Source organism: Mobula hypostoma, chromosome 6 (assembly GCF_963921235.1).
Source record: "Mobula hypostoma chromosome 6, sMobHyp1.1, whole genome shotgun sequence".
Taxonomy (NCBI): Eukaryota; Metazoa; Chordata; class Chondrichthyes; order Myliobatiformes; family Myliobatidae; genus Mobula; species Mobula hypostoma.
The window spans coordinates 38451849-38465813 of NC_086102.1; the positions used below are offsets into that span (position 1 = coordinate 38451849).

The 13965-nt window shown below is 39.4% G+C and overlaps 1 protein-coding gene across 2 annotated transcripts in view; it reads right to left on the reverse strand.

Annotated features, from left to right (window-relative positions):
* Nucleotides 1-3182: 3182 nt before the first annotated feature.
* Nucleotides 3183-13965, reverse strand: part of LOC134347509 (capZ-interacting protein-like) — a 56591-nt gene continuing 45808 nt past the window's right edge. For both annotated transcript variants that reach the window (XM_063049845.1, XM_063049846.1), the window contains exons 4-7: nucleotides 13354-13431; nucleotides 12440-12640; nucleotides 9565-10098; nucleotides 3183-6685 (exon numbers count right to left, since the gene is read on the reverse strand). In XM_063049845.1, coding sequence (XP_062905915.1) covers nucleotides 6659-6685; nucleotides 9565-10098; nucleotides 12440-12640; nucleotides 13354-13431 — 840 coding nt within the window. In that variant the 3' untranslated portion in view covers nucleotides 3183-6658. The remainder of the gene's footprint in view (nucleotides 6686-9564; nucleotides 10099-12439; nucleotides 12641-13353; nucleotides 13432-13965) is intronic.

Genomic DNA, 13965 nt, shown 5'->3' on the forward strand with positions numbered 1-13965 from the left:
AGCCTCTATCAAGAGTATCTCCAGAATGATGCCTGCTTGTTGCGATGAATAAAGACTTCTATATCACCAGCTTTAGTGACTCTCCAGTGAATTCAATCACAATCACAACAATTACAAAGTGACTTTTTCCCCCTCTGTATCTCTTCTATCTCTACTACCAACCAGAAAGAGAAGCTGGAGCAAGCCATTTTTTTCTCTCTTGGCTCACCACCATTCGATAAGGTCATGGCTGATCTTTCAACTTCAGTGTCTCTTTCCCACTTTCAAAGGACAGCCCTTGGTCCCCTAAATATCTAATCAATCTCTTTGTTGAATATACTCAACTCAGCAGAGTCATCCTGGGTAGAGAATTTAAAGATTCACCATGCTCTGAGCAAAGGAATTTCTTCCCACTTCTGTCTGAATGGCCGATCCCATGTTTTTGAGACATCCCAGGGGAGCATCAACCCTACTTTTATCATATTAAACTCTTGGATAATTCAGTGAGAGCAAATCCTTAATTTTTTCTAAACTCAGAGAGCCTACACAAATTTGCTTAACTTCTTCTCAAGGATGAACCCACCATCTCAGGAATTAAATCTGCTGAACCTACACTGCACCTCTCAAACGCAACAGTATCCTTCCTTAGAGGAGTAAACCTGTTCAGTCTCATAAGCACCCCAGATATTTGGAGCTAATTGTCTCTGTACCTTTACACAAATCCCCTTGCAATAGAGACCCATGTATCTATCTTCTTCTTCTTCCTGTGCCTTGCGCGTTACACGCTTGGGCAATTATGGCTTTCCACATCGAACAATCCCATGCAGTGTCAATGATATCTCGCACATTTAGATCTGTTAGTTCTTTCACAGTGTCCATATATTTTCTTCTTTGCCTTCCTCTTCCGCGTTTCCCAGGCATACGGCCTTGTAATGTAAGGCATTCTATTTCTCCCTTTCTGATGACATGGCCCAGGAATTTAAGTTTCCTCTCATTTAATGTTCTCATTAAAGATCTTTTTGTATGGGCACATTGGATTACTGTCTCATTAGTTACCCTATCTCTCTATATGATATTTTCAGCATTCTTCCAAGAAACCACATTTCTGTTGCTTCTAAGTTTCTTTGGAGTTCTGGTGTTATAGTCCATGTTTCTGAAGCATACAGCAAGATTGACCAGATGTAACATTTTAGTAGCCTAAGCCTTCTTGTCATAGAAATGTGTCTGATGGTAAGAACGGGTTTCATTTTTTGGAAGTTGGTTTTGACAATGGCAACTCTTCATTTTATTCCTACTTTACTTCTAGCATCTTGTGATATAAAGCTACCAAGGTAATTAAAGCTGGTCTTTTGTTCAATCTCTTGGTTACCGATGTATAATTGGTAGTTGGAAGTATCCTGTTGTTTTGGTATTACCATACATTTGTTTTTTTACAGTTGACGGTTAGACCAAAATCTGCACTTGTTTGTACTACTTTGTCCAGGAGGATTTGTAAGTCTTCTGCAGCACTTGCTATTAGGGTGGTATCGTCTGCATATCTTATATTGTTGATGTTAACACCTCCAATTTTTATCCCATCTAGGTCTTCTTTTTCTCTGAGAATCATTTCACTACAGATATTAAACAATTCCGGTGAGGCAACGCATCCCTGTCTAATTCCTCTTTGAATTTTAGTCCAACTGTTTATATTATCATCAATTTTTACCGCTGTTGTTTGGTTCCAATATAAATTTTGAGGCAGTTGTTGGTCCCTTCCGTCAATGTTTAGTTTAGCGAGAATTTGAAATAATTTTTCATGTTGCACTTTGTCGTATGCTTTAGTGAAATCAATACCTATAACTTTCCTAATTGCTTGTTTTCAGTTTTCCCAATCAAGAGCATCCCAGATTACCAGCACCTTTAATTTCGATATCCCTGAAACAAAGTTGCAAAACATTGGAAAGACTCAACAAGTTTTAGAAATCTTTTGGCACATTGGATTTCATACATCAGATTATTTCCCAAAACTCAGGTGCTCAAGTCCCGGCAACATCCTTGTATTTTTTCTCTGTACTCTTTCAATCTTATTGATATCTTTCCTGTACGTAGGTGACCAGAATGGCACACAGTACTCCAAACTAGGCTTCACCAATGTCTTATACAAAGTTCAGTATAACATCCCATCTCCTACACTCAATACCCTGATTTATGTGCCAAAAAAACTTTCTATGACCCTGGCTACATGTGGCGCCACTTTCAGGGAATTATGGATCTTTATTCCCATGTGTTGCCTGACTTGTTGAGTCTTTCCAGTGTTTTGTGACTTTGCTTCAGGGATAATTGAATTAAGGATACTGGTAATTTGGGATACTCTTGAGTTTTATCTCCGTGACCTTTTTCCTCAACCATCTTTGGGGGTATTAGGTGACCTCAGGTAGAGTTTCAAAAAAGCAGAGCAACAAAATGTTATGGTATGTTCAAGACATGACATACGCTTCAATTTGGTAATCATTTTTACTTTAGCCAAATGCAAAATAATTCTTTGTCATATATGATGAAAATAACTGAAACAAACTAATAAACTTTTATCAGTAAAATTCAGTCCATTTGAAAAGGCAGAACAAGGCACAGACATTTCATTTCCTACAGTCCAAAATGTTGACTAGAAATGGCATGTGGAAAACATGGCAAGCTAGATCCTGTGTTAATACAGATGAATGATTAAGCAAAGGCCTTTCCCCTTTTTTAATTTGTAGTAGTTGGAGTCCTAACTCAAAAGGCAAACTTTTCTTTAGAGTGGATCGTTACAAATTACACAATGTAACATCTGTAGAAATAGTTGCAGAGTGGAAATTGCAAAACCTAGTGGAAGTTGGGTGGCAAAATTTGGAAACCAGGCTGTGCAGATTCGAACAGTTTAGAGCAAATCCAATATTCTACCAAAAGTTATGGGCATCAGAAATTGGTGGTTTCAACTTCCACATCTTCTGTCTTACTCAATAATTGTGGAAGATATACATCTTAGATTTCACAAGGAAATATCTTATTGTCATCATAACCAACTTATAAGCACAAGTACAGAAAAATGCAAAAAAAAACACTCTCTCCTAAAATATAGATATTTCAGAGATAGAAGAAACATTTGCTTTGAAAAGAAGGTTGAAATCTTGATTCATAATTTTTCATTATGCTTTTATTTTGTTAAAAGCATACAAAACCAGCAGTTGTCATAAATCTTATCAAAATAGTAGAAAGCACACTCTTTACTCCAAGTTCAATATACTGCAGTATATAAACACTTCATAAATTTATTGCTTGAAACTCTTATATAATACAGTATTAATTGCAAAATATTGCATTAATTGGTGCAGTAGTAAATCTAATGTTCTCATTGTGAGTCACCATCTCACTAAAAGCACTATTATTCGAATAAAAGCACATTATCTGGCATGATCAAGGGACATACTTTCTTAGTACCATGGTACAAGAACACATTGTTGGTAGTAGTCATCCATTTCTGATTCCTTCCATTAGTCTGGCCACCAATGCAGTAATCCAATAACACCACTATCCCACTGGAGCCAAATGATATGCCCTTTACAAGGAATATCTAATTATCAACATCCAATTTCAGTGACAGTGGAAAAAAAATGCCTTAAGTAGCTGTGCATGATACACAAGATTTTTTTTCAGATTTTTCAATAATCTGCTTTGAAAATATACAAACTATTAAGAGTTTCATAGGATATAAGCAAATAGTTCATGTTAACCAATCACATAAAATGCAGGTTTTCAATTCTAGCTTGTGACAAAATTATAAAACAAAATTCCTATTAAATCAGTATCCACACCCAATGATACATTTAGAATAGCTCATTTTCTGCTGCATAAGCAGTTACCCAGTTGTCTCAATAAAACCAGTCTTTCCTGCTGATGGTTTCTAATTCTCTTTCTCAAACTTACTCTTCTTGATTTAAAAGTTGAGATTCTACTTGGGAAGATAGATGTTCTTTATTTAAACCAGCATGTGAGACACCGTCCAAAATATCTTGCCACAATAAATTAAAACCATCAATTTGCAACAGTGATGTAGAGGAGATTATTTAGCGAAGGACTGGTTAATTAGTTGTAAGTTATGATAACTCACAAAAATACAGTAGATTACTTGTAGACACCAATGGAAAAAAGTCTTCCAAATAGGAATAATATCTTGCGATGTGATTAGACTTTACAGCGGAAAATTTAAAGGATTGTTTTATCCCCAATGAATGTTCAAATGAAGAACTAGCATAAGTTCAAGTTTTAGATTTTGGCATGATGTTGCAATCCAGGCAGTCTTTTGCCATCATTTTAGCACAATTAATAGACTATTACACAGTTTATCCTTTCTACAGCACATTTCTCAAGTCACATTCACGGGATTGGGTGCTCTATGTTATTTGACCTCTTAAACAGAAGGTCAGAATGAAGCTATTGCTAGTAGCCTGCAACTGCCATATATATTTGCTAGTTTATTTTACTTGCTACATAATTATCTTATCCCTCCACTTAAGATTTAAAAACAACTATTGACAGGACTGGAGCTCCATCACACTCCATGTGTTTATGGGAACCAGAACAGATCTGTAATACTGAAATGATAACAAAAACCTTGTATACTTGGTCTTTGTGATAGAACTCAGGATGATGAACAGTGCACAACTACAATTGAAGTGTATGGGTACAAGTTCAAGGTAGTCACTACTTAGTGGAAAAAGCAGCAAATGTGAATTTCTAACATGTTCATTACATCCAGGTTTTGGTTTTGTGTAGGCAACATTTCTTATCAATAGAACAAGCCCTGATATAAACACTGTAAAGAAAGATGGTGAGCTAAGAGAACTACAAAAGAGTACACAATATAAGCAGTAGCCACATGCCAAGGAGACAAATCAGCATCAGCTGGTTCACATCAGTGATAAAATAAAATGCAGCACCAGGGAGTTAACATACAGATCTGAGTCAGGGGTTAAACTCCCAAGTGCCGTGGAAAGCAGCAGATGCTGTGGGATAAAAGATACGTCAGCAACGGGGTAAAGTCTGTGATTTTTATTCTATTTATAAAATCAACTATATCATAAAATGCTTGTGAGAGGCAGAATTTGGATGGAATGCTCTCAAACTCCTTTACTAGTTGCAGAATTTCAACAAGTTGTAGAAAATATCTTGCCAGAAAGATCATTCCCATATTTAAATTAGGCTGCAAGTAATGTACCTTGCTTCTTAAAAACACAAACAAAAGAACTAACTCAGCAATTAAGAATTACGCAAACATCATTTCAGTCACCTGCTGATATGCTCCATGAGAGCTTAATGAACTGTTGAATGGCCCCTTTTCATTGCAAGTAGATTAAATTCTGCCTTCTGATATTAGGTTGCCAGTAAGATCCCACAATATTAATTACAATTGTCGAATAATTAAGCCTTCATTCGATGAAGTGACTAACTTTGAGTGCCTTCTTTCTGGTCCTTGATACAAGTGGAAACTTCATCACATTACCCTGGTTAAAGATGCACAAGCACTTCTGTGTTAGTGGTGAGCACAGAGGGGAAATGAATCTTTCAGGAGAACGGGAAATGTTTCCTGAGATTGGAGCAACATTAATGTCACATTCACACAGAAGTCTGCCCATCCTCTTGAAATGAAAACACTGAAGGGGAATGTACCTCTGGGAACATGTGAAATTACTCATTTATTAAACTAATTTGAGTGCTAGCTCAGTAAATGCTGATCTTAGAAAAATTTCTTTTCCCAAGACAGAATAATAGAAGAGGTAGGTTTGGAACTGATCTCTAGGTAGATTTAGGAAGCTTTGGTTTCAATAGTGAGGCATTTAAAGACATCTTGTTAACAAAACATTTAGTAACTGAATCGTCGCCTTCACCTCTCACAACCTGACTAATTAAACATCAAAATGATTGCCCAAATCAAAATGATTGCCCATTCATTCCCAGTGCTAATATGACAAACAGACATGATCCAGAAAACTTTTGCCAGAAATACAAGTTGTGGCACACTGACAGTCTCCCTGCTGGGTCTGAATGCTGAGATCACTACGGAACTCTAGTCAGGCAGTGGTTGCCGTCGTGTTTCAGTGGGAGCCTTTAACAAGTGGGGAAAACAAATCCCAGGATCTAAAAACCTCATCAGTTCTCAGGAAATGATTGACTTTTGTCCCGTCCTTATCTTTCAATCTCAAGTCAAAGGAGTTGTCAATATTGATAGAACTGTCATGTAAACAGGTTTTGCTTTTATCAAGTCATCTTTATTATACATATGTAGTTAAGAGCTAGTTGTACCTAGCATGTGTACATTTCCAACACTCATTTTTAAGACACAAACTTTTCTGAAAATGGAAATTCAAATCTTGTTGGATGACACCCCACGGTGAATTAAATATTGGAACCTTACTTTGTTGAGGCAATATGGAGAACTGATGGCAGGTGAACAAGTGTGACCCTTGACCATAAGAATAGGCGTGGATGTACAGTAAAGTGATACAGGAATGCACACAAATCCAAGCAGATAAACACATGTTTAAGTTCTTTAAGAGTGATCTGTTTCCTTCCACTTGTAATGAGAAAGGGGAAAGAGAAATCAACTTGCTTCAAAGCCGAGAGGTCTCCAATAAACGCTTACTTGGTTGGAATCACATCCTCACTATTCAATTGCTCCGGAAGATACATCCTGCAAAAGAAATATTTTCTTTTAAAGGGGACTGTATTAAATACACATGAAATTGAATCCCACTGGTTTAACCCAGATACAAGGACAGTTTACCCTGCCCAAATATCACTATGCACAACCAAATTCCAATATTCTTTTTCACATCGAACTTCCTTTTTTGGATTTGTGATGGTTATACATGGGAAAACCCTTCCAATAAACAAAGCAATACAACTCTGCTTTAACTAGCATTATCAAGCTAGGCTCTAATTGCTCATTATGAACTGGCCCTCTTTACAGAATTCTACTGCTTGGTTTACCTCCTGTGTTATTGAGCAGAAAAGGACCATAGATCTTCAAAGAGCACGCTGAAGGCACTTACAGACAGTAAGCAACGTGCTTCTGTAACTTGCATGCTGCTGTTTGTTTAGATCGCTGTTGCCCTGTTTGCATTATGAAACATTCAAGGAGGAAGCTGTCATGAGACAGGGAACTGGAGGGACATGAGAGGTAAGAAGGGGATTAACAGCTCCCCCCCCCCCAACTCACTTGCCATTCTGGTGGAGTAGGACCATGAAGTTATGGGCTTCTTGCCTTCAAGTAATGAACAGCACAGTGACGCAGCCACACAGAGTCACAACCCCCCCAACTAGTTCCACTTGCCCAACATCCCTTCCTGATCTGGTTCCACTTAGCATTGACCTTACTAAGTTGGTTGTAGCATCTGACATCTGTCTCCACCCCCATCCTTCCTTTCCCACACCTGGCTTCATCTGCTTCTTTATCCCCCACTCCTACATCTTACCCATCGCTCCCTAACTCTGCCCCTTCACCTCCTGCAGCCATCTGCCCATCATCTCCCTCCTCAGCTGGTTTAACCTAGCAGCTGCCTCACTCCCTCTCTCACCTCTCTATACTGGCCTTCTCCCCTCAATAGGCCTGAGGCAGGCAGGGTCTCGACTATCCCTCTGACTTCACAGACGCTGCCTGACTTGTTACGTTCCTCAGGCAGTTTTTTTTCCCTTCAGTTAGTGGAGCTGCTGTCTCACAGCTGTAACGTCCCACATTTGACCCAACATCTGGTACTGCTTGTGTGAAATATGCACATATCATGTCCATGTGGTTTCCCCAGGGTGATCTGGTTCCCTCCCATACTCCATAAGGCATGGGTTGGTAGGTTAGTTCAGCAACAAGTTGCTCCTTGTGTACGAGAGTTGTAGGATCTGAGGTGGAAGTGATGAAAATGTGTGGAGAATAGATAACAGGGAAAATAACTAGGCTAATGGAGTTGATTGGTGTGTCGAGCTAGAATCAATGGGCCCAAAATCCCTCCTAAGTTGTGTGAAAATCCTCCCAGAGGACCACACCCTTGCCGTTGGGTTTGGAGGCTTGCGTCCCTCAATCAACCAGTGAGTTATGTTGTCTGGAGTCTGGGCTTTATGCTTTGGCTCTTGGTAGGGTCACCCATGCCGAATAGGTCAAAGGGTAGAGGCCAGACTAAGAGTGGTCCGTCAGTCCTCCAGTTCATGACTAAAAACTCTGACTGCTAAAGCAAAATTGTTACGAAAACAGCACTGAAGAATCCTTCTACATCTGAGTTCCAGTCACCATGCTAACAGAAGGAGAGGGTTTAGGGAAAAAAAACACCAGAATGTTAACTCAACTTTAGAGCTCAGGTTAAAAGGTAAGATTGGATGGGTTGGGACTGTTACCTTGGAGTAAAGGAGGCTGGGTAACCTATAGAAGTTTAGAAAATGATGAAGGGCATAGTTAGGTTGGATAGTCACAGTATTTCCCCCCAGTGAAGGGAGCCTAAAACTAGAAGGCATAGGTTTAAGGTGAGAGAGGAGAGGAAAGACAAAGGGAGCCTAAGAGGCAAGATTCACTCCCACACAGCAGAATGGTGAGTTTAATGAAAGAGATGCAAGAAGAGGTTGGCAGAGGCAGATACAGTTACATTTAAAAGACATTTGGCCAGATACTGGGATAGGAAAGGTTTAGAGCAGGGGTTCCCATTCTTTTTTATGCCATGGACCAATGTCATTAAGGGGTCTGTGGACCTCAGGTTGGGAACCCCTGGATTAGAGGGATGAGGGATATATTCTGGCAAATGGGATTAACTCAAGACAGCACCTTGGTCAACGTGGCCGAGTTGAACCGAAGAGTCTATTTCTGTACAAATAACTATGAATCTAAATTCGCCCTATGAACACATGAATTTCCCCAGGTGCTCCAGTTTCTTCCCACATCGCAATGATGTACTGATGCAGTAAATTGTCCCTCGTCTAAAGCGGCAGAAGAGGTGGGGGTAGCACTTGGTGTTTCTGACAGGAATGGCCCCTCACTCCTCAGAGACTCATTAGATCAAGAGCTGATGGACATGAAAGAAAGAGAAACAAGTGCAAGAATGGAACTCTCACAAATACACCAAGAGCTGGCACAATCCTGATGGCCGAATGGCCTCTCTTTCTCTGTTGTAAGAGAATATGGAAATGTGAGATTATAGCAGCCCAATATGATGTGATTATACTGTAAAAGTAAAGAGTGATTTTACTAGCCTCTTTTTTTATTTTAATTGTAAACGAGAAAATAAAAGATCTACAAAATATTGGGAATCTGAATTTTAAAAGGGGACAGGAAATTTACCCAAGATAAATGAAATTTGAAAGAACTACAAGAAAGCCTAGAAGATTCAGCTGACCTGCAAGAAGTCCAATAATTGCACGTGTGCTAAAGGTCCAAATTTGCTGCCTCCCTCGTACTAGAATCCCCGCCAGAAGAAAATATTAAAATTCCTTGAACTAAAAGTGTTTGACTATTGCTAGCAAAGTTTTTTTGAGTTAAGAAATTGATCAGACATTGGAGAGATGTGACATGGTTCACAAAACCCTCTCACCTACCTCAGCATTGGCAACCTGTTGCTCAATGTCTGTTGCATTTACTTCTTCAGTTTTCAGTTCTTCATTAGACATCTCAGAAACAACAGGTTCACTTTCTTCTGGGTTATGAACAATAGTATCAGAGGTCTCATTATCTTTATCTGCAGATTCCAGAGTAATCTTTGAATCAATATCATTGTCTTTGACATTCTCATCTTGTTTAGCAGTACATATTTCAGACTCCTGGCTTTGAGAAGTCAAGGGGTCACTGGGCATCTCGTGTTCTGGTTCTTCAGATGAATGGTCAGCTGAGAGGTGAGGTGAGGTATGAGCCTCTCCCTCTGCTGAGGAGTGGGCATTTCCATTTTGAACTTTATCAATAAAAACCTCATCATTCCCTTCCTCTGATGCTCCACTTTGTTTGGGCTCCTCTTGCCTGGCTGAGTTGTCCAACTGCTCAGTTTCCGAAGAGCCGGAGTTCCCCACGTCATCAGTGACGGACCTTCTGAATCGCCTGCTGGGCGGGCGGCGCTTTATCGATAGACGAGCTCGATTCTAAAGGAGGCCAAACCAAAAACAATTGAAATGCATCCGGGCCAAATCCAGGATATGAAATGATGGGAATAAACAGATTGATAAATATTTATTGACTGCTTTCCAGTGTGGCATGAATCAGGTCTATGCCTCTCACCTCTAAGTTAGATCTGGTGTAGATTCAGTTCTTATTAAATGGAGAGATTAGGCCTCCCTGGAGTTTCAGATAATATAAACTTTTTTAAAATTATAGTTTAATGTTAATTTAAAAAACTAATTACATTTAAAAATATTTTCTAATATTAAGCATGAATTATTTGTAAACTGCAAGACAATTTTAACAACACAAATCAATTTTCTCCTCCCCTGTCAGATTGTTTCTTCTCCAGCCCTTTACCTTTCTGGCCCACCTGGCTTCACATATCACCTTCCAGCTGCTCCTCCTTCCCCCAACTTTCTATTCTGGCACCTTGGCCCTTCCTTTGCAGTCTGGATGAAGAGTCCTCACATTTACTTCCATAGGTGCTGCCTGACCTGCTAAGTTTCTTTAACATTTTGTGTGTTGCTCTGGATTTCCAGCGTCTGCAGATACCTCCTGTTAATAATTTTTAACATTTCGTTTCCCCCGATAGAGTATGGCATTCACCATCCTGACACCCTGAGGCGCAGCTCAGCTGGTGTCAAAGCATTGCTAGGGACAGCACTTGCTGTTTCTGGCAGGAGTGGCCTCATTGAATAAGAGCTGACTACATCGACCCAGTTGCAACTTCAGTAAAACTGATGGCAGAAGGTGGAGTAGAATGGCAACTCGCTGTGAGTGAGACAGGCTGACTAAAACCAATCAGTTACTGCATGCTTCTCTCTGTGGAAAAACATTGCTTCCTCATTTTTGAAACACAGCTCCCTTAAAGCCAACATCCATTTAGCTATCCACCTTTCACTGATCCATATATACGAACATTCAGATCCTGTTCCTCGTCACATTGCTATCTAACAAGCTCACCTTAGTCAATTCAGATCAGAACCAGGGGACTACTAGAAGGCTCTCTAATCATTTGTGCTGCCATGAATTCAAGTTTTTTAAAGACATGACTAGTTTTGCTCAATATTTTCTGTGTATTCTACTTCTGTTTCACAGCTCAGTGACCCTGCACATTTACAGCTCTAAGGTGAACAGCTTTGGCTTTGAAAGCAATGGATTTTGCTCGGCCTGATCAGCTGGTAATGCCAATTACAAACCTTCCATGAGTAATGAAGTGGATTCCAGACATTCAATACTGATTCTGGTTAACTGGGACACATCGGGATATTTTGGCCCAATTAAGCGGCTGCTCTAATTAGCTAAAGTTTCATGGAAATAGTTAAAAATGTATAAAAAAGACAAACAACAGTTTAACTGAGTAACAAATTATGCATATAAATGAAATACAGAAATTAGCACACTACCAAAACTACGACAGTACTATAAAACTAATAGTTATCGAAGGAATTCAGTGTACATTGCCGTGTTCTTTGACTGACTATAAATGAACAAAATCAGCTCAGGCACCTTCATAAAATGCTTTTGATAATTTGTATATTTTAATATTATAATTTAATAATATCTTCCAAATATTAAATTCTCATTGTAATATTCAAGATGATTGTCAAGATCCTCTAACTCTTTATAGTACCTAGCTTGTTGAAGTAGTGAAATCGTTTCATTTTCACTCACAGACACTTCTGGCATCTCCACGCCTGAATGCTTGAAGCCACAGCGAGCAAAACTGTTCCAAACAGTCTTGCTGCTTATTTCTTGCCAGCTATCAGTGATAAAAATCACAGGTTTTTGGACACAAACATTCACAACTGACGCTACTTAAGAACTGCTCAAGCAGTGTACTGTCTCACAGTCTGGCAAGTGCACACGACTGACGCGAATTAGAAACCGTTTGGCAACAGACTCCTGTCCTACTTAAGTGACACAGTGTCCCAAATAAACAAAGGGAATCCTGGTTACTTTCTCGATTAGCTTTTGTTCTTTAAGAGTCGTCCCAAGTAAGTGGCCGCCCCGATTAACGGATGGCCCAATTAACCAGAATCCACTGTTTTTTAAAATCACACATAGGATGATAGCAATTTGGAACTCCTCTTCAAACAGCGATTGATGCTAGGTCAATGGCTAATTTTAAAATGGATACTGTAAACTAAAAATATTAAGGGACACAAGAGAAAAGAGAGTGTACCAATAGGCGCACCGATCAGCCATTGAACGGCACACAATACTTGAGGGGTTAATCAGTGATCTTCCACCCCCCCAACCCCCAAGTACAAGAAAAGAGTCCCAATGAATTCAACTCTCAGCCTGGTGCTCTGAATTTACCTTGTGCAAACTCTGCAAAGTTTCTGCCTCTCTGGGTTGGTCAGCTGTAGCTGGAGTTCCATCTGATTCACTGGATACTGAGCGTGTTCCAGGGCTTTCAGGAGTAGAAACAGGACTAGCAAAAGGCGAGGCGGAAGGTTTTAAAGGGCTCTTTGGACCACCTCCAGGCATGAGAGCAGCCGGGGAGAGATGTAAGGTAGCCTAAATATTGAAGGAGATAAAGGTTATGGTACATTTTCTCTCCAAGTTCTTTCTTTTACCTCTCCACTAGCAATCTGAACATGGCCCTCCAAATCTCTCTACTTCTCTATAGTTTCTCATCACCGAGGAACAAAAAGCTAAGTTCGTCTTGCATTGAACGGGATTAGAGTGTTGTTAAAAACCTGAATGGTCAATATTAGAAAAATCATGTGGCTGTTGGTTTTCCTGCTCACGTTAAATTTTAAGAGATGTGCAGTTGTTAACTGAAACCAAGTCTGCTGATTAGACATCACATAGCAGTTCACCATCTGAATACATCATATTTTCTTAGTTCTGAATATTTGCAAATTATAACATCAAGTGTAAGTATTCAGTATACAATTAAATATTTAGCAAGTAGCCAAGTGAAAAAGTTTTTAAGGCTGCAAACAAGCATACAAATTTAATTTGTTTTAAGGCAGTTCATACTGCTTTTGGAAGAGAACAAAATTTTCAGAATGCCTTCTCCTTGTGGATGACATCTCTCATAAATCTTGTTCATTAAAAGGATCCACCAGTCAAAATAGAAACCTAGTGATGCTAATGAACCCATTATATTGTCATTATCATGTTTCTGTTGTTTCTGCTGCCTGTTGTTTTATCGTGTAACTGTGCTACATATCATTTACCCCACAGACAACGTACGCCAGTTGCAAATATTCCCAGAAACACACCTGGAGCTTTTCGATGCGAGGAGAGGAATTTTTCACTTTCAACTTTGGATGCTGACAGGCTTCATTAACTGGTTGCTTCTGTGTACGTAAAGTTATAAAATAAGTTGAGAAGCATTTAATACTTTGACTATTTCAATTCATTTTGGAGTAGTTTTGGCAAATAAAGCAGATCCTACAGTAAGACCTTGACAGTATTTAGGCATAGGTCAAGTTATTTTCATGAAAGTGATGTGTCAAACATTAACCTTTTCAGAATATTAAGAGTCAAACCATCTATTTTCTGTCACTGAGACTCACTGCCAATATCCTGGGGTTTTCCAGTGACCCAAGCTCAACTGGATCAGCCACATACGTACATACTGCAGTGACAAGGGGAGGTTGGGAGACGTTTATAAAATGTACCATAGATATTTACCCAAACTACTCTGACACTTCCCAAAATCCTGTCCTTTTACATTTTCAGGTCAAGGGCAGCAGGCAGATGGGATACCAGATACTGCATATTCCCCTTCAAGGGTTCTGAAAGAGGTAGTGTTAGAGATTGTGGTAGCACTAGAAATGATCTTTCAAAAATCATTGGACTCTGGCATGGTGCCAGAGGACCGGAAAATT